General features: G+C 40.7%; 1 protein-coding gene across 3 annotated transcripts in view; it reads left to right on the forward strand.

The window, feature by feature from the left end:
- The window catches only part of RSRC1 (arginine and serine rich coiled-coil 1), a 161,742-nt gene that overhangs the window by 23,225 nt on the left and 118,580 nt on the right, over positions 1-19,937 (forward strand). For all 3 annotated transcript variants that reach the window (XM_081862751.1, XM_081862749.1, XM_081862750.1), the window contains exon 4: positions 13,173-13,349. In XM_081862751.1, coding sequence (XP_081718877.1) covers positions 13,173-13,349 — 177 coding nt within the window. The remainder of the gene's footprint in view (positions 1-13,172; positions 13,350-19,937) is intronic.

Raw genomic sequence — 19,937 nt, forward strand, 5'->3', positions numbered from 1 at the left:
AGGGTCCCTATATCTTTACCTTACACTGCCATCAGTGCCTTGGAAGGGCAAAATATGCAACTGGTGTGGTTGGTGATTGGGGACTTCTGGTTTGGTGGTGAACATGCCTCTGAATAATTGCTGATGTTTTACTGGTGTGCCCAGTGTGTTAACAGGAAGGTTATTTTTTCTATGGTTCGAGTAGCTGAAGTTACGTTTTGGCATGTTATGTGTAGACGGTTCCACTATTATGTCTCACAAAGAGCTGCTTCTGCCTCTTCTACCAACAGCATTTGAATGGGAAACCTATAGAGCCTTGAAACTGTACCATGGAGCCACCTCACAGAGGTGTAGATGACTGTAGTGGTCCCTGCTCCAAATCTAACTCCCCGTTCTGCTACCAAGGTTCACTGTTGCAACTTGGGCAGCTATTGGTGGATTTTTTTGTTGGTGGCGTTTCTATTATTGCTATACTAGGACCTACATAATCTGCTATAATTCTACTTGTGCCTCAGCTGCAAAAGATGACTGGTTACTAACACCCTCTTGCTGACTAATGACATAGAAGAAGAAGAAGAAGAAGAAGAAGTAGTAGTCGTAGTAGTAGTTTGGATTTGATATCCCGCTTTATCACTACCTGAAGGAGTCCCAAAGCGGCTAACATTCTCCTTTCCCTTCCTCCCCCACAACAAACACTCTGTGAGGTGAGTGGGGCTGAGAGACTTCAAAGAAGTGTGACTGGCCCAAGGTCCCCCAGCAGCTGCATGTGGAGGAGTGGAGACGCGAACCCGGTTCCCCAGATTACGAGTCTACCACTCTTAACCACTACACCACACTGGCATCTGCCCTAGAAGTGGCATCTCTGTCCTAGAGGAAGAGGGACAGCTTTCCATAGAAGGACATAGTTTCTACACCTGACTAGCTTTGCAGACGGTCAACTCTATAAAATTTTTAGTAGAGTAGATGAATTTTCTTTCTGCCCCCTAATTTTGGAATGGTGACTACAGTCCCTCCAAAGCACACTTGCTTGCTAATAGGTTGATGAAGATCTCTGCTTCTGTCTTTTGGCTTTCTTGCCCTTGAACACTTGGAATACTTGAGATGAAAATTGAGATGGAGTGAAGTGGGTATTTTAGGAACCACCTGTTAGAGCCAGTTGTGCCTGTATACTAGTTAAGGAACAGCTTGCAGTGTTATAATTGTGATAATTATTGTGGATTTTCATGTTACAGCAAAGTACAAACTCTGGATCAGAAAATAATATTTATTTTGCAGTAAAATATTAGGAATGAGTGGAATGTAACACTCAAAGCGTGGAAGTAGGTGGGCACATAATTTTGTTGCTTTGTGTGTGTTTCTAATTTCCCTCTAATGTAGAGTCTCCTGTGTTAACATTTGTATCCTGCCTTTACCGCAGGAGCACAAGGTGTTGTGTGTGATTCCCCCTAGCTTTTTTTTATTTATTTAAATCCTCACAGCAGCCTCGTGAGCAAGGTTAGGTTGAGATTGGTGAGTGACCCAGGCAGTGAGCAGAAACAGTGGCTTGGTTTGCATCAAATGGTAAGCCAAATTGTGGCTTACTGAGACCATGTGGGCTCCTGGAAAAGAGCTTGCAGCTGCTTTGTTTTTCCCTGATCCTTTTTACTGCTGATGAGATAAGCTAAGGTCTCATGATTAAGCTTTCTTATTGCAAACCATGATCTTTATCCAAGGGTTGTTTTTTGTCTACAGCTCATGATTAGTGAGGCGAGAGCTTAACCATGAGCCATTGCTTGGATGACATGCTGAATCAAGGGTGGTGAGCCTGTAGCTCTGCATATGTAGTTGAATTTCAGCCCCCATCAGCCCCAGCCAGCATGGCCCAATGGTCAGGAAAGATAGGAGAACAATATCTGTTGGGCCAAAGGTTCCCTAACTCTGTTCTGAGCTAAATCCTGACTTGGTGCGTCATGGGGGCAAAAAGGACTCATGAGGGAGGAGCAAAATGACTGTGAGCTGCTCTTGGGTTGCCTGTACATTCCATGTCTGGAATAAGGGAGAAGAGAAATGTTAATTCTGTACTTCATTACTGAATCTTCGTAACTGTACTTCACAACCTTAAAAGTGTGTCTGGGTGGTGGGTATGAGACCTTCAAAGTCCAGGGTCTAAAATAACTTGGCTACACAACTGATTTGGGTGTCAGGTCAAACCATGGTTAAGCTTTTTAAATCACATTTTGACATTGTATCTGAATCGAGCCTTTAATTGTACCTTTATATTGTACCTATATATCTGGTATTAGTCACTATTTATATATGCTTGTGTATTTCAAAATTATTTTGGTCTCAGACTATAAAGGGATAAGACAAATAATAAAAGTAATTTTACCTAATTGTATAAAAGTGCCTAATGGTAAGAAATACCTGATTTTTATACACTAAGTGTTATTTTTCCCCTTTTTGAATATAGATAGGCATTTCACTTGGTGACTCACACTGAAAATCTGCTACCTATCTATATCAAATGTATGCTAAAAGTTAGTCTATTAAAACTGTTAAGCTTTTTGATTACAGATGAATGAAAAAAGTCTTTCTCTATATAGGCTTCTTGAATTTCTTCCAAATTAGATTTTAAATGCCAATTAGGAGGTTGAATATAGTAAAATAAAAGCAAATACATCCAAAATAGCTTCACCTTATGGCTAGTTAGGCCTTTTCTCTCAAAAGTGGAACCTTTGCTCTGAGCATGGCTTTGAGAAAGATATTCAGCTTAATGAACACATTAATTAGAACCATAACTATTTATAAGATAATTAGAAACGAAGCATGGTAAACTGGGCTTTTCCTGCAATTAATGGAGGATTAATTACTGGAGGTAATGAAGTGGTTTTTTAAATGCATTAAGGTGAAGTACAGAGATTTGCAAGGCTTTGTGATAGTTGCATAATTATTTCAGGCTGTTTGAGCATAGCTCATATGAGATCGCTAATAAGCATCATTGCATCATTATGTATGCACTTAAAAAGACTTACCACCAAAATGACTGCCTAATTATTTCTAATTGGCAGGACTCTGTGTAGTCATTGAGCTGTTTGTAGCCATTTTAAGGTTCATTTAACCATCCTTGGGGCCATGTGATAGATGGAAAAAGCTTCAACTACATGCTGGCCTTGGCTGGCGCCGTTAATCAATTTTGGTGGGCTTCAGTTTGAAATGCATTTGCTCATACAGAGGTCAAAACCTGAAGTAGTCCAAGCAAAGTTTTGCTTTTTGAAATCACTTTACTGTATTCATTAGCAATTAGTAAAATAATTGTGTCTGTCACTATATTTGGATTTCCATATGACTTGGTATTCTTTCATCACTGTCCCTTCTCATGCCATATTAGCTTCACTGGAAACCAAATATTCTTCCAACAGACCCTTTAACAACTTCAGTGAGGTGGCATATGTTCCCATATCCTACCATTCTTCATTCATTTGTTAGCTTAAACAGTGCAGTACATTTCAACACAGTCATCTAATTTGCTCCCAATTGATTGCTGAGTGAAAGTTTCTACCCAAGGACAACATTTTAGGGCTTTCAATGATATCTCTAAGGAATTAGTCATTAAGCATTAAGAGTGGAAGCAAAAAGCAGTCAAATCGAATTCTGACATTTACCAGAGTTCTGTAGTTAGAGCTATCCATATCCAAGATGTTGACAGCTTTCTCTCTCTCTCTCGCTCTCTCATTCGACACACAGTCAGACATCTTCTGATACATGAAAGTTGCTTAATATCGGCACTTGTTCTAGAAACTCAGTTGTACATCAATGTAAGTGCACCAGTTTGTTTTAAGAATTTGTGAATGCTGGAATGTCAGGTTAAAGTGATTTCTTCACTATGACCTAATTGGTATATAGTTATTTTATTGTAGTTTATCAGATTTAATGTGACATCCCATTAGGTAAGCGTCTGTAAAAAGTTTTCAATGAGTTCATTGTCCTGTTAAACATAATCATGACCACCTGTGGGATGTTGTCAAGGTACAGAAGCCATTCATATACCTTTAAGCAAACAGCAGAGAAGCACATTGTAGACTTAATAAAAGAGGTCAATATTATCCTTTCCGTTCTGATAAATATACTTAATATTAAAACATAAGATTATATGTTCCCATTTAAAGTAAATGTGATAAATAGATTTTTGTACATTTTAAAATAACATTTAAATTGGGAGAGAACTTTGTAACATGCACTTAAACAGTATGACCTAGGTCAGCTAGTAGATTAAACACTATAAAAAACCTCCCCCTCCCCCCAGAGATTCATTTATTATTTGCTCTATAGACACCTCTCTTCAGTGTTCATGTGTTCAAAATATTTATATATTGCTATTCATCCAGGAAGTCCATGGTGGTTAGCATATTTTAAAAATCATCAATAAGATAATATAAACCATTCAAATTGAAACCAACAATTAAACAATAAAAGAGTAGCAAAATGGGATGGATAGCAGCACAGTGGGGGATACCAGTAGTCAGTAAGTAGATTTCATTCAGAATTTCCAAAAGAATGTATGGAGTATATGAAAAGCAATCAAGATGGAGGCTGCCCAGCTCCCTCAAGGAAGAATGTTCCATAGTGTTGAAGCTACTAATGAAAAGGTGCAGAAGTTAATTTAGCCTGGATTTTGGTTCAGTATCTCATCAGAAGATCTCAAGTGCTGGGGGATTCATACAGGAGGAGGTGTTCTTTGAGTTAATCAAGGCTAAGCCACACACAAAACCAACTCTTTGAAATGGGTTGTTGTGACTGGCCCTGACCTCAGAAGATGAACTGGACCTCCCGTTGTCCAAAACTTCTGGGAGCAGGCAGAGTCCTGCATTGCCGTCCCTGAAGATATCCATATTCCAGGGAGAGCCTCCTGAGACCTACCTCTGGGGATCATCTTCAGGGGCCCTCATGGTGTGTTCCAGTCAGAATGTCCATGAATAAGCGCCTAGTGGTGTCTGAGGGAGAGGCTTTCAAGAGTACAACTACCCAGGCTGTAGGCCCATGATCAAGTCCAACCACAAGATTCCAAATTTGCTGTGCAACTCAGGAGTAAATGAGTACTTATGAATAAAGGTACTCCTCAAGATGAGGGACTTGTAGAATACCCTTAAGTACCAACCGCTGGGTGTGGCCAAAGAGGCTGACCTATATCATTCCTTACATTGAGCTTGCTAGTTGCTGGAACAACACAAGTCTCTAGCTCCTTAACCTACTTTGCCTAGATTGGATCATTTCTGTTGCTGTCACCTGGATTGTTATCATCTAATACTGTCACTGAATCATGCTTTCAGCTGATACTGATAACTTGGTTCTGCCCCTGGTTTGTCTTTGACTTTGCACACTTGACCAATCCCACCGTTGGTTGTGTGTGAGACCTTAACCTCCTCGAACTCTATAGGAGTTTGGGGCCTGGAGCAGGATATGAGTCTATGGATCTGGGGTGAGAAACCCTTTTCAACTCAAGGGCTACATTCCCTTCTAGGTACATTTCCAGGGATGGATAGGACCAGAAGCAAAAGTAAGTGGAGCAACACATGTTGATCAATATAGAGGTTAAACCACCTTCTCTGTGCACTACATTCCTGGTCTAGATCAGGTGCCCATGTAGATGGTATTTTTAAAGGAAATGCAAGATGCGTTAAATGCAGAAAACATTTAATTTTTCATCTACTTTGGCTCTCAGTAGCATCGTGCCTGAGGATAATTTAGTTCTGAAATCAGTTGGATCTAACAAACTGTTCTTATTGTTATTTACTTATTATCCACTTACTAAAAAAAAACTTTGTGCTTTAGAAAAGATTAAAAGCCAGAAGGGAAGAACATATTTGATTTCACTTCACTTTTAATTTGTATACCTCCTGACACCCTGGAGAGGTACTGCCATTCAAAGTAGATAATACTTGTTAGGAGGACAAACTCTGACTTGATGTAAGGAATCTTTTTATGTTCTTGTAGAGGACTCAGGTTTTGACTGCTATCCCTGAACCTGAGCTTTTAATAGCCATACTAGAGGTTGCTGCCCCGCTTGCATCACTAACCAACCCCACACACTTATCAATCTCCCTCTTTTTACACCTGTCCAAGCCCCCTTCATCTCCCTTTCCACCTCATCCCCAAAGTCCCCTCCCCCACCTTTTTGTCTTTTGTAGGTGGTTTCCACTGCCTCTGTATATCTTAAATCAGTTGATAGAATAGATACTCTAATATTCAGAGAATGATAAATGTCAGCAGTTCTTTGTTAGGTACTAGTGAAATACCCATAATTTTGATTGGCAATTCCAGAGGATGTCGGGGAAGAAAGGGAGTACTACTAGATCACAAGGATGCAAATGGCAGGGAGAAAGTACTCCCTTCCCCTCTAGGACCTGGAAACTTAGCAACAGGAGTTACCTTATGCAGAGTCAGACCATTAGTCTGTCTAGCTCAGTATTGTCTGCAATGACTGGCAATGGCTCTCCAGTTTTAAATAGTGCTTTTTTCCTCCAGATACCAGGGATAGGGCCCGCAAATTATGACATGAAAGCTCAACTGTTGAGCTACATGAGATATGGGAACTCTTCTTCCCCTCCTTGATTGGAACTTTCCGTGGTCAAACAAGGGGAATGCGGTGGTGAGAGAAGCTGCAGGCTAGTAGTGATGACTTATTGTGGGTGAAAAGTGAGACCTCTGGGTTCAGATTCAAGGGCATCCAAGTGCAACAGAGGAAAAGTTCAGTATTCATCAAGGTGAAAATTGAAATGTTCCTAATGTTATTGATTTTAAGTATGTTGAGTTTTGAAAATGTGGTAAACCATCTATGTATGCAGTGGTGCTAGAAATCAGAACTTTAACAACCTTACATTTTATAGTAGTAGTCTACACATTTTTTATTGTGTCTAACAACAAATACTGCAAAATTTTAATATGTGATGTGTTGAGAATATCTGACAAATTATTTAATAGCTTCTTAACTAACTCCACACTGCCTATTGTATGTAAAATAATCTTAAAACAAATAACTTAGAATCAAGAGATGGGTTTTTATCTTGTAGAACGATGCTGCCAGCAAAGAAACCCTTTAGTAGTAGTAGAAGGCACTAATAGAAATACAGGCACCCCCACACTTATGTGTGATTGACTTGTGTGCGACCGTATATGTGTAGCATTGCGAAATAATTAAGTCATTTAATTCATACCAGGGAATGGAGGGAGAGAGCTGGAGAGTCCTTGTGGCTCATGAAGACACGCTTCGAGGAGCCCAAAGAGGACTTCAGTGAGGGCGGAGAAGAGACTGGAGGCACAGCAGGGTTTTATTTAGGGTGCTTAGCCTCATCTAACAGCTGATATGTGTGGTAGCATAGCAGTGGCTGCTGCTTTTCCGCATGTCCTCCGGCCTCCTGCTGACCTCAGAGCTTGAGTTCCAGTTGTGGATATTTTGGGTACAGTATTTTTGATCTGGACTGGAGAGGGAATGGCAGAGAGGGCATTTAAAGGGTGTTTAGATGGCACTCCCTACTTATGTGATTTTCACTGACGTGCATGGGGGGCAGGAACATAATTAAGTGGGGAGTTGCCTGTATAACAATGTTCAACATTTCAAATCTGTAATAAATGAATATACATCTAGCTATTAGATCCAAGCAAAGTTGTGTGTGTCCATACCTGATCACGCTAAGTGTTTTTCTTGGCAACCTTAGCCCTACATCTGCAGAACTTATGAACATCCAGAAAAGCTGTTTGTTTTGACTTGTGTAAAGTATTTTGCTGGGTTCTCTAGATAAAAAAGGCACTTCAGATGACTAAGGGAGGAAGATAATAGGGTTTTCCAGGACTGGAGGAGGAGTGAGGCATGGAGGCGGAAAGCATGCATGTTCTGTGTGCTTGTGCATGTGGGATATGTGTAAACACAGGGCAGAGGGTAGGGCCAATATACACATGAGTGCTAGAACATTTTGGATAATTTACCAGTACTGTACGACTCTTTACATCTTTAGAGGTAGATATGAAACACTTATGAGCATTAAAGTGTGAGAGTAGATTGCTTCCAAATTGGCTTATGCAGACTTAAATGTATCTCAAATAAAGCAGAAATTTTGTTTTCTAACAGTGTAGGTGAATTGATATAATGCATTTAACAATAGTCTTCGGTGATAATCCATGTGTAGTTTGATCTCATGAATGAGCAACACACATTTTTTGTTTTGTTTTGTGATCTTTGCATCTCTGTCCATGCCCGACAGGTTTGCTAGGCATGGACTGTGAGGTGAAGAAGCACTTAGTCTTGAATTCATTCAAGAAGACCAGATCTTACAATGCTGTAAGATGACTGCAGGAAAATATTTCAGTTGGATCTAGTTCTGCTCAGCGACATTCAGCTTGTGCTGGATGAAGGGGGTTGGGGAGACAATCTTTATCAACGCTTAATCCTTTTGCAGCCCGTTGCGCCTCAGGAAAAGTGCCCCAGAAGTTTGGGGGACTACTGGAGCAGCATGAGAGGCAATGTAAGGGACTGCAGGAGAAAGGAGGAAATGTCATCACCTTCTCTCTTCCTCCTCCAGTGGGGAGACTTTGCTGAATCTTGGTGCCTTCTGTGAGTGGAAGAGCTCTTCCATTGTGGAATGGGCCAATCTGCTTCCAACCTATCAGGTTGAAAATAAGTTGTGCAACTCTGTTGTATTTATCTCATAGCTTGTATCTTGAATGGAATAATATTATTTATAATTTGAAATGTTGTTGTAAATATATTGCCAAAAGTGTTGGTTGACGTTTTTTAGGGAGACTTAAATTACAAGGACTGTCATTAAACCAACCGCTGTTATTGATAGGTGTGTCCATAAAAACTTGACATTATTGAAAACCCAATTCATGGGTGGGTGCTGTTTTCCAGTGTTCATAAGTCATTAAAATTTAGCACATGCCATCTTAAGACTAGTCCTTATCTTTGATATCATTTGCTTAAGCTGCCTGATAGAGTGGGGTGAAAAGAAGTCCCAAACTATTTTTATACTTTTGAAAAGTGTATGTTGTTGATTTTTTAACTATTAAAAAAAAAAGATTAGATGGCATTTTAGTGTGTTGGAGCAATATAATTGGGGTAATGCTAAATGACACTGACCTCATTTCCTAGAGAACAATGAAAATTAGTAGTTTCACATTTTATTAGGCTGATATTCCAGATGTAGTGTATATTTAATTAAGTGTAGTTTCCTTTTGGATATGGTATGTGTATCTGTTTTTTGTCGCAAATTCTTTCTAGTTTTACAGTTTTCCACATGTTTTCTTTCACCATTTATGTTTTTTTTCAAAGCACAGCTATGAGGGCTTAAATCACTTTAGTGTGCAGCAAAACAGTTCTCATTCAAACAATAAACGCCATTTTAAAAAGCCCTTAGATCTTCTGTCACTTCATAAATACAAATGTATAAAAACAGTATGCAGTTGTAGTGCCCACCTGCTAATTAAATGCAGATTTCCTCAAACTAGTTTTAAAATCTGCTTTATTTGTTTCAACTCTGTCTCTGTTTGGATTACATATGGCTCTTGTGAAACTAATTATGCTTATGGAGCAGCTGTTAAATTTAGTGCAAGTCATTTTATCCAATATTTTACATTTTAATTGATTACCTGTGAAGAAATTAGCAAATTAGCACTTATTGTGCAGTAACTGAATAGTCTTTTATAGATATTTTCAGGGTTTTCAGGGGTTTTTTTAAAGCAAGTGGGCAAAGTGCTGAAGGAATAAAGACATTGCTTAGGAGTCAGACAGGAAATATTTTGGTGAACTCTTATTATCTGGTGTGAAATTCCGGGATGCTGAGTGATGCCAAGCATCTGTGTGTGTTCTGTAAGTTAGACATAAAAAGATTGGAAAGAAATGGCTTTTTCATAGGATTTTTGTAGCATATGGGCTTATCTGGATCTAAGAAGTCTTTGAAGATCTTTGAACTTGACTAAATGACTTAACCTTTGGCATGATGGGTGTGTGCTATGGTGCTCTGAAAGCTTTCCCCCCTTTTTTTGGAGGGGGCAGGTCTGGTAGCCCATTTTCCATGTTAATTTCTTCTACACCATCACTTCCTTTTTTGTCTTCCTTTCTATGATAAAACTACTTTGTCGTCCGATTGTAACTATGAAACTATACGTAATAGAATCTTGTTAAAAATTCAGGATGCTATCTTTAATAAATTATATGTGGATTAGACTCATTGAAATCAACATAGGAATAAGCATACCCCACTTTCATTTCAAGGTAAATTCTCATCTCTCCTTAGCCCTTAGCCCTATGTTATTTTTCCTCCTAGTAAAAAGGAGAGGTCTATACTTTGGTGGTCTCAGTAGGAATGGGATTCAGTAGATGTAGGACAACCAATGATGTTGCCTGCTCTGTTACAGATTTGGCGCAAGCAGCAGGAGTGCTGGGGCTGTCTCAGCTGGGAAGGGGGAACCTTCTCAATCCCCAGCTGAGCTGTGCAAACAAGCTGTGTTGTCCCAGTCCGTGAGTGAGAGCTGGGGAAGTTTCACCAGGTGCTTCGCGGGCAGAGGCCAATGCAACTTGTTTTTTCAGTATCGCGGTATATTGCCAAACCGCGATGTTTGGCTGGTGAAACACTGCCATGTTGAAAAACTGATATCGCCCAGCCCTACTCCTCCCCATTTCATCTTCACAACAACCCTGTGAGGTTGGGTAGGCTAAAGTATGTTGACTGGCCAAGGTCACCCAGTGAGCTTCATGGCTGAGGGGAGATTTGAACCCCAGGTTCACCATTGTGAATCAGAATTTTACAGCACCAAATGCTTCTGCAGCATGAGTCCCAAGTGCCTCAAACTGGACTAGCAAATCCATGCCTCATGGGATTATATAGCATGGTTTTAGAGACCAGTATCTCATAACCTGAACTGTGCTGGCATTGGCTAACATAATGTATAATGGAGGCAAAAATAGATGTGGATACAAACAAAAACGAGTGTAACAAAGGACACAACTCTTCCCTTTGTACAGCAAGGTTGTATTCTAGCCACACTAAAGCCAGGAAATTCTATGCATACCCTCTCGCACTACTATCCATCCAGGCATCATCACAGTTTAAGAGCACCTTCCAAGCCAGCAAAAGCCCTCAAGGGAGAGTTTGGAGTAGGGCCAGTGAGAAGTGTCGCCTGGTCAGGGTACTTGTGGCCTAGGCAGAATCCTTGAGGCCTGGATGGTCACACTTGGCTGCCAGGCCTGTTTCCCTGTCCTTGCTGTATAAAGTGGACACTTGTCGCATACCCTCCAACATTTCACCGATGAAAATAGGGACATCCTATTCCATAATGATTCATTTACTATTTATACCCTACATATCTTAATGGTTTGCCCCAGCTTCCGACATATATAAAAACACAATAAGATATTAAACATTAAAAAAACCTTCCCTATACAGCAGGGGTAGTCAACCTTTTTATACCTACCACCCGCTCATGCATCTTTCTTGATGGTAAAATTTCCTTACTGCCCACCAGTGCTCAATGGAAGAGGATTCAGCTTGTGCCGTAGAACCCTCTACCGCCCACCTAGAATCCTGAAACACCCACTAGTGGACGGTAGGGACCAGGTTGACAACCCCTGCTATACAGGATTGCCTTCAGATGGCTCAGTGCTTGCATAACTCCATACCCTCCAACATTTCTCCATTGAAAATGGGACATCCTACCATTCCCTCCAACATTTATCCAGTGAAAATAAGGACAACCTAAGGAAAAGCAGGACATTCTGGGATCAAATCAGAAAGTGGGACAGCTTCTCTAAATCAGGGATGTCCCTGGAAAATAGGGACACTTGGAGGGCCTGTTGTAGCTATGAGACTAAAGTTGCATTCCGATGTAATATTAAACCACAGGTTAGTGCTACGGTTCCTCCTTCATATACAGTTCTAATCTTTCATTTGCAGTTTGTAAACAAAATGTAGTTTCCTAGAACTGTGGTTTGTAGAAAAACAACAACTACGTTTTGTTAACAAACCAGGATTTGGACAAAATGGGAAAGTGCAGTTTGTGATACACTGCAAATGTAGACTTTAGATCTCATTGTCTTGTGTATGAAAAAGCAAGAAAGGGAAGAGTCTTTAGGTCTAAGACTTACTCTTGCACATTCATTCTTACAGCACTATACCATGATTTAGTGCATCTGAATGCAGCATAAGCTTGTACCCTAAGGGAAAAAGTTATCTTTCTAAGTTTTGTATGTGGAAGCTTTATCGGTAAGAAGCAGCACTTGAAATGTTTCCAGAAAATTTTGGGGAACTGTGAACCTGGTATATTGGTGGGATAACCTCCTAGTGGCATAAAGTGAACCATTCAACACCTTCCAATAAAGACAATGCCACATTGAGTGGATTATAGAAGACTGGTTCTAAACTGATTTAGAATCTGCAACATCAGCATTTTTCACTAAAGCTATAGCTGTATGGAGTGGCAGTTCATTGAATTCATTGCAGAACATTCCTCATCATCTGTTTGAAAGGATCAAAGGCAACTGTTGATGGTTGCTGCTTCATTAGGACCACCATTCTGTTTAAGAAATTTTAATCAATCCTCAGGTATTGCATTACATTTGTATATGCTTAAAATCAGGATTTCTAATAGGAAGCATACAGGGTTTTATATCTGCACTGTGAAATCGAGGGTTTTTAAAAAAGTTTGTACAAAATAAAAGATTAAAGTGCGATTGTCACCATCTCTTCTCATTTCTTCCTAGCAGCTAGTGTTCTGCGTTATACTGCCTGTGCTCATGGAGAATAACTTAAGAGCTCCATTAAAAAGTAATGCAAAAAATGGTTTAGCATTATGAACAGCCTTGAAATCACATGCTTCCTCCTTCTACCCCCACATAGGTTGCAATAAAATACTTGCATTCCTGATGCAGCAACAAGCCATATTTTGCTGTTTTGCTCTGAAGTGGAAAAGTGTGATATGTGTAAACCATAGTTTGTTTATTTAAATAATTTTAAGACCCCTTTCAGGGTACAACACCCTCACAAGGTAATTTTTTGCAGGAGTCTAGCATTCCTGAAAATATAGTAATTGCAATTAAGCGCAGCGGCTTTTTAAAAACCAGCAGTGATGGGGCGATATGTATCTTCCTGGGAAGAGAGTTCCAAAGGTGTGGGTCCATCACTGGAAGAAACAAACAAACCCACTTTGCTTACTGTTCAACCTTATAGGTCCCACTCCAGACCTCAACAACGGTCTTATAGCCGAAGCAGTGAAAGGACCAGTCACAGAAGAACACGTAGCAGATCTCGTGATAAAGAAAGACGTAAAGGCAGAGATAAAGAGAAGACAAGAGAGAAGGATCGGGCTAGAGGAAAAGAAAAGGACCAGCATTATACCCAAAGTGGGTAAGTAACAAAGGAAATTAATTAATGAAATAGTGAGATAATTTGAATATCATAGTATTATTTTCCCCCTTGGTTTTAAGTAATTTCTTTTAGAAATATTTAATATGTCGTGATCTTATATAGATCCTAGTGGTCCTTCTCTCCTGCCCCCAAATGCAGGCCACTAATCAGGTCAGCAGTTACCGGTATTTAACATCAGTATATCTGCAGGAACTAGTAGTCACAGGCATCGGCCCAGTTCACATGTCATAGTTTAAAACAAAGTAAGGTTTAATGTGAATGAGCAGTAAGTTGGTGCACATTGCTGAAAATGTCTTGCTCCACTCCACTGCTCTTACTGCTGTTGTGTTGTGGAAAGGCAAGCCTCGCATGCTGTGTCATATTAACTCAGGCTCATGGTTTGTTTCATCCAAACAAACAAACAAACAAACAAACAAACAATGAGCTGTAAAATAAGAATAAACATTGGTTTCCATTTGTGAGTTTTTTGGAGAACACAAACCTGCTCCTGGATTTGGAGAACACAAGCCATACTTTAACCTATGTCTGTAGCGGAGGAGCACAATGGGAACTTTTGATCACCGTACAGTAGCAGGCTGCTTTTTTTTACATTAAACCATAGCATTTTAAACTATAGTATTTTAAACTATGGTTTATGTGATGTGCAAGCAAGGCCATTCATTAGGACCTTGTTTTTCCTGTTTCTATCACCATGTTAGCATGTGTCTTTCACTATCTGTAGCAATTGTTTCTGCTGTGTATGTGGCAATACTCAGTCATAATAATAAAAATATTTCTTTAGCACTTCAGAGTGTGCAAAGAGCTTCATATGCATGATCTCAGTAATATTTTCAACAATGTTGTAAGCTAAGCAAGCATTATTAATTTTATTTTGCTGCAGACAGCGTACAAAATGATTTAGGAGTAAAAAAATATTATGAGCATAAGTTCAGCATCTTGGATCCTGTCCTTCCTTCTTTGCTTGACATAAAATTCACGTTCACAGGTCCAGAGTTTAAAGAAGCAGAGGACTAAAATAATATGTCTGGATGAAGTGATGGGATGGATTAGGGCCAATAAACTAAAACTGAATCCTGGCAAAATAGGTCTGTGAGTGAGTTTATCTGTGGAAGGCTTATCTGTTTTAGGTGGAGTTGCACACTCTCTGAAGGAATGGGTATGCAGTCACTGGGGAACCAGATGGCCTTAGTGGTTTGGAGCATCTTTTACTAGGTTCAGCTGGTATGGCTGTAACTGTTTCGCTACAGTGACTCACACATTGGTAACTTCTAGGCTGAACTATGGCAATGAGCTCTCTGGGGCTGCTGATAAGGTTAGTTTGAAAACTGCAGCTGATGCAAAATGTGGGGACTAGGTTGCTTAGTGGCGCACTCTGCCACACACAGCTAACTTGTGTGCTAAAAGAATTGCACTGGCTGCCTATTTGCTCCTGAGACAAGTTAAACGTCCTGTTAGGGATTTACAAGCTCTAAACAGCTTGAAACTAGGCAGATAGAACACTTCTTTTGGTACAGACCTGCCTGTTTACTAAGATCCTCAGAGGAGGCCCTATTATCCACAAGACGTCTGGCAGAAATCCATCTCACAACAACTTGGAAGAGGGCTTTCATTAGGGTGGCTCTCCCTTAATGGAGTGATCTTGCTTCAGATATGCAGCACTGCATCAGGCACCTACAGTGTCAATCTTTTTCAACCAGTTAAAAATATACCTGAATACTGACTTTAACCAACCTCTGGATATCATATACAGTGGTACCTCAGGTTACATATGCTTCAGGTAACATATGCTTCAGGTTACAGACTCCACTAACCCAGAAATAGTGCTTCAGGTTAAGAACTTTGCTTCAGAATGAGAACAGAAATCGTCCTCTGGCAGTGTGGCAGCAGCAGGAGGCCCCATTAGCTAAAGTGGTGCTTCAGCTTAAGAACAGTTTCAGGTTAAGTACGGACCTCTGGAACGAATTAAGTACTTAACCTATCTATCTACCTATATCAATATATATATCAATATATATATCAATATATATATCAATATATATCAATATATCAATATCTATCTATCTATCTTTCTATCTATCTATCTATCTATCTATAATCTACAGTGGTGCCTCGCAAGACGAAATTAATCTGTTCCGTGAGGCTCTTCGTATAGCGGTTTTTTCGTCTTGCGAAGCAAGCCCATTGACAGCTTAGTGGATTAGCTCTATTAGCGGTTTAGCGGCTTTTAGCGGATCAGCTGATAAGCGGTTTAGGGCTTAGGAAAAGGGGGGGGGAGGGAAAAAACCCCGCAGGAACTCGCGAGACATTTTCATCTTGCGAAGCAAGCCCATAGGGAAATTCGTTTTGCGAAGCGCCTCCAAAACGGAAAACCCTTTCGTCTAGTGAGTTTTCCGTCTTGCGAGGCGTTCGTCTTGCGGGGCACCACTGTATCTATCTATCTAATCTATCATTTATCTATCATCTATCTATCTATCTAATCTGTAGTGTAGAATGATGTCTAAGCAAATCTGGACCATGGAATAATTCACATTGGTCAGAAGAAGTTGAATCTGTTTTGATATCTTTTAAGAAAAGGTGAGATCTAGTATGTGAGTTTGCCAGTCACAGAAAGATGCTATTTTATTGCTGCTGAACTTGCCGGTATTGGCGTACCTAGATATTCCACGGTGTTTGTGTTCCCTGTGTTTGTCCAAACGGGCTTTTTTAAGTGTTATCTGGAGTGCTTTTCTTCAAGGCTTGTTACATCTGTGCTGTATGCTTTGACAAGTGTTTGTCCAGTGATGTCAGAAATGGTGGTGTTGGTGTTGAGGAGCATAAGATAAACACTGAATATGAAGTGAGTTGTAGACAGATGGTTGCTTTCCAAGGATGTGGCCTTTGAAGTGAAATATTGTAGCTGTGTTAGGTTAGAAGCTTTGTCAGTGAAACAAAGGTTTACAGCAGTATAAAAAGCTTGTTAAGTGGGCATCAGGCTCAGGTTGGATACACCATATAGTTTTCTAGAGATGCTGGAACCAGACCCTTCAGCAGTCCTGGAAGCCAACTCTGTCTCTATGTCTACACTGGCAGCATTGTTAGAGAACCTAATAAAGTCTCCACAACACCAGGGGCACATTCATTCCCCTGTTTCATTAACAAAAACTTGTTAATAAAATAACCAAACTTGTATCATTTAGTTTTTTGTAACATTAAAAATAGCTTAAATGTAAGAAGATTATTCTTAGACGATGGTATTGGAAGTAGGCTCATGAGTAGGAATATGCTTATTCCATTCAAGTTCTTTTCTACTTTGGTTCCCCCTTTTGCCTGTTTCATCTCATTTCTACATAAATGTGCAAAAAACAAAAACAAAAATACAAATGACAACAAAACAGTACCCTGCACCAAACCCCTCCACTTTATCCACTTTCAATTTGATAAGGTGATCCTTCTTTTAACTTCTCTTTTTTAAACGTGTTTGGCTAGCCACTTGGAATAGCAAAAAGGACATCTACTTTACACTACCCACACACTTTGAAAATGGTGCTGAAATTGCCTCTTGAACTCCAGGAGTAATGGGATGTGATGATGTCACCTCACCAACCTCTGAAACGCTTTGTATATGGAAAAAATGAAGGCTAATTCAAGCAGCTAGAAAGACGTGTTTTTTGGGTTTTTAAAAGAAAAAAATGTTAAAGGTGGCCCATGAACCACCTTGTCAAATTCTAAATAGCAGTTCAAAGTGTGGGGCGATTGCCACAATATATTTTGATCTACACAATGATCCAGAAGGTGTGGATCTGGTCAGTTCTTTTCCAGATACGGAGCAGATGGATTACTTAACCATCTCTGGCAAAAGCAGTAATTCTTATTTGCTACAAAAGTGTGCTGTAAGTGTTGTTTTCTTTTCTTGAGGCAGTTCGTTGCTTCACACTACAATTTGCGGCATAGCAGCAATGTTATGTCTGACTGTGTAATTGGAACACAACTATGATGATTTATTGAAGCAAACAGTGTTGCTTTGCATGGCCCAAATCTAACCAGATGTTTTTAGTTTGCAAAAAAGAAAAAAGAGTACTTTAATAGATCTTTCCTGTTCACCATTCACAAAATGGGGTATTTTCTTCAGACAAAATTCATGTACCAGGTTTCTGACAAGGACTAAACTAAGCATAGCTGGCAACCGTCCCTTATTTGGTGGGAAACTCCCTTATCCCAGCACCGTGTCCTGTCCCGGATTGATGATGTCCCGTAAATTTCCCGGGTTTCAAAGGAAGCAGCTCCTCTCCCTCCCTCCCTGAGTCTGGCTCAGCCTCTCCGACCCTTCTCTTCGCCGGCAGTGGCAGCAACAACTACACCCAACAGCCATGCGCTGCTCTGCTGCATCCGTCTCCCCCCCAAGCCAGGGACCGCCGGGCAACGGCCCCCCCTGGCCCAAGCCCCCTTGTCTTCCTCCTCTTCGTTGTCGTCGCCTCCTTTCTCCAGTGGCAACAGAGGCGACGGCAATAGCAAAAGCGCTGCTGCCACCCCCGGCCCAAACACATCACCCCACCAGTTTCCAGGATCCCCCGAGTCCCTTCATGTCAGGGAATGGCGGCGGCTCAGCAAGAATCCCCCCTCCTCCGCCTCCTCTCTTCTCTCAGCGACAGGAACAAACCAAGCCCGCCCTGAGTGCGTGGGGGTTTTTTTTTGCAATCTCCGCTCCCCTTCTCCTCCCTCCCGTCTAATGCAGCCGCGCAAGCCTTTCCCGCTGCCTCTGCGTGCCCAGGGCGCTTTCACTTTCAAAGAAAAACCCAACAGGCCATGCGTCGCCGCCGCTGCTGCGGGGCGGGCGAAAGAAAACTGAGGCGGAAGGAGCAGCAAGCAGCAGTCTCCACCCCACCGGGGAGGGAGGGGGGGTTAGCAACAGCAGCCCGATGTCCTCCCTGCCCTCTCGCCTCGCCTCTCCCGGTGGGGCTGCAGCTGTCCTTGGCTCGGCGATGGAGCTGGAGAGACCGTCCCATTCCTCTCTCCCTCCCTAGGAAGTATGGTGGGGAGAGATGAGCGAGTGAGGGAGAAGCGAGAGGCAGAGGGCACGGAGAAAGGAAGGCTTGCGGGGAATGAGGGGAGCTGGGCAGCCCCCACTTCATGCTGGGAACCTGCTGGTTGTCTAAAATCCCTTATTTTGGCTGCTGATCCCTTATTTTCAAATCTGTAAGTTGACAGCTATGAAACTGAGCTAGGTATATGTCTTTCAGTTTCATGTTATTTTGCACCTGGTGATAACTACTGAGTCATTGAATGTACTTTGGTGCATTTAGGTTACTCCTAGTATTGATACTGCCTAAGTGAGCACATTGTTCTGCCACAGAACTATGACTCCTTGACCCAAACTCTAGGAGTTACATCAGTGGCATTTGATCTTGTTGGAAGTTGCTGAAAGGAATAGACTGTTTAGAAGTGATAGGGGATAGATGCTTTAACAGCATGAGTATATTATCAGTTATACAGTCTGGGGTACCATGATTTTCTGTTCTATGCAATATTCATATTATCTTGGTAAAATAGAGCAATTTACAACATTGGTCTCTCTCCCTTAGAGATCATCTTGTATATGTAGGGCTTTGAAAATAAGGTTTTCATACTGTTTAGAAACACTTCAAATATTAATAAGCTACTGAATGAAATTTGACAGGAGGTTCTTGATGTAATTCATACCTCCTATACCTTTTAACATGGAATATAGTTTTCATTTAATCAGACGATGATCAAAGAATGCCCGCATAGGGAATATGGATCTAAGAAACTTTTGTTATACAGCTATTTGTCATTTTGAAGATTTAGCTTGCTAACAGCAACATGTTACTGTTATTTAGTGCCAGTTTCTATCCCTATTTGGATAAGAAAGGGATACTCACAAGCCTTAAGCTCTTTTTGTGCTGCTGAAAGTTGTTACCTTTTGGCATAACTAGCAGGTGTGAGGCAGAAAGGTGGGTAAATGATTAACCAAACTATATATACTGTTCCTTAAGCCATGGAATACTCTTTCTAAGAAAGTCTGTTCTGTTTTGGTGTTCACTTCAACTGAAATATTATAGTTAAATAGCTGGTGGTAATAAATACTTGAATTACTTGAAATGAATGTCGTAGTAGCACCAGAAGGCAAGGTCTCATCAGACTAGGTTTTCTGACAGCAGTTAGGATGGTACCTGGATGTTGATATTTTAGCGTGTTCTACACAATGGGCCTGAAGAACTGCAGGATTTTCTGGAAGATTCATCTCTGGGATTTTTGTATTGTGGACTCAACAGGAAGAAATGTTTGAAGCCACTGTGTTCAGTGCTAGCATTTAATAATGAGATGATCCTCTCTCTTACTTTTCCTAGATCTGAACCTCCTTGCCAAACTTTTTATTGTACATAAGAGTTGTAAGTTGGAGTCATGGTGATTGTCACTTACACTTGTTGCTTGTATTATCTGCTTAATGCTTGCACCATCAAGGGTGGGAGGGAAGATTTTTGGGATCTTTTGTATTTTAAAAGAACCATGAGACCCACCAATGGGAAGCCAGTGCGAATAGTAACTTGGGGGGCAGACACACTTACAATT

The sequence above is a fragment of the Podarcis erhardii genome, assembly GCF_964252035.2.
Source record: "Podarcis erhardii genome assembly, chromosome: 5".
NCBI classification, from domain to species: domain Eukaryota; kingdom Metazoa; phylum Chordata; class Lepidosauria; order Squamata; family Lacertidae; genus Podarcis; species Podarcis erhardii.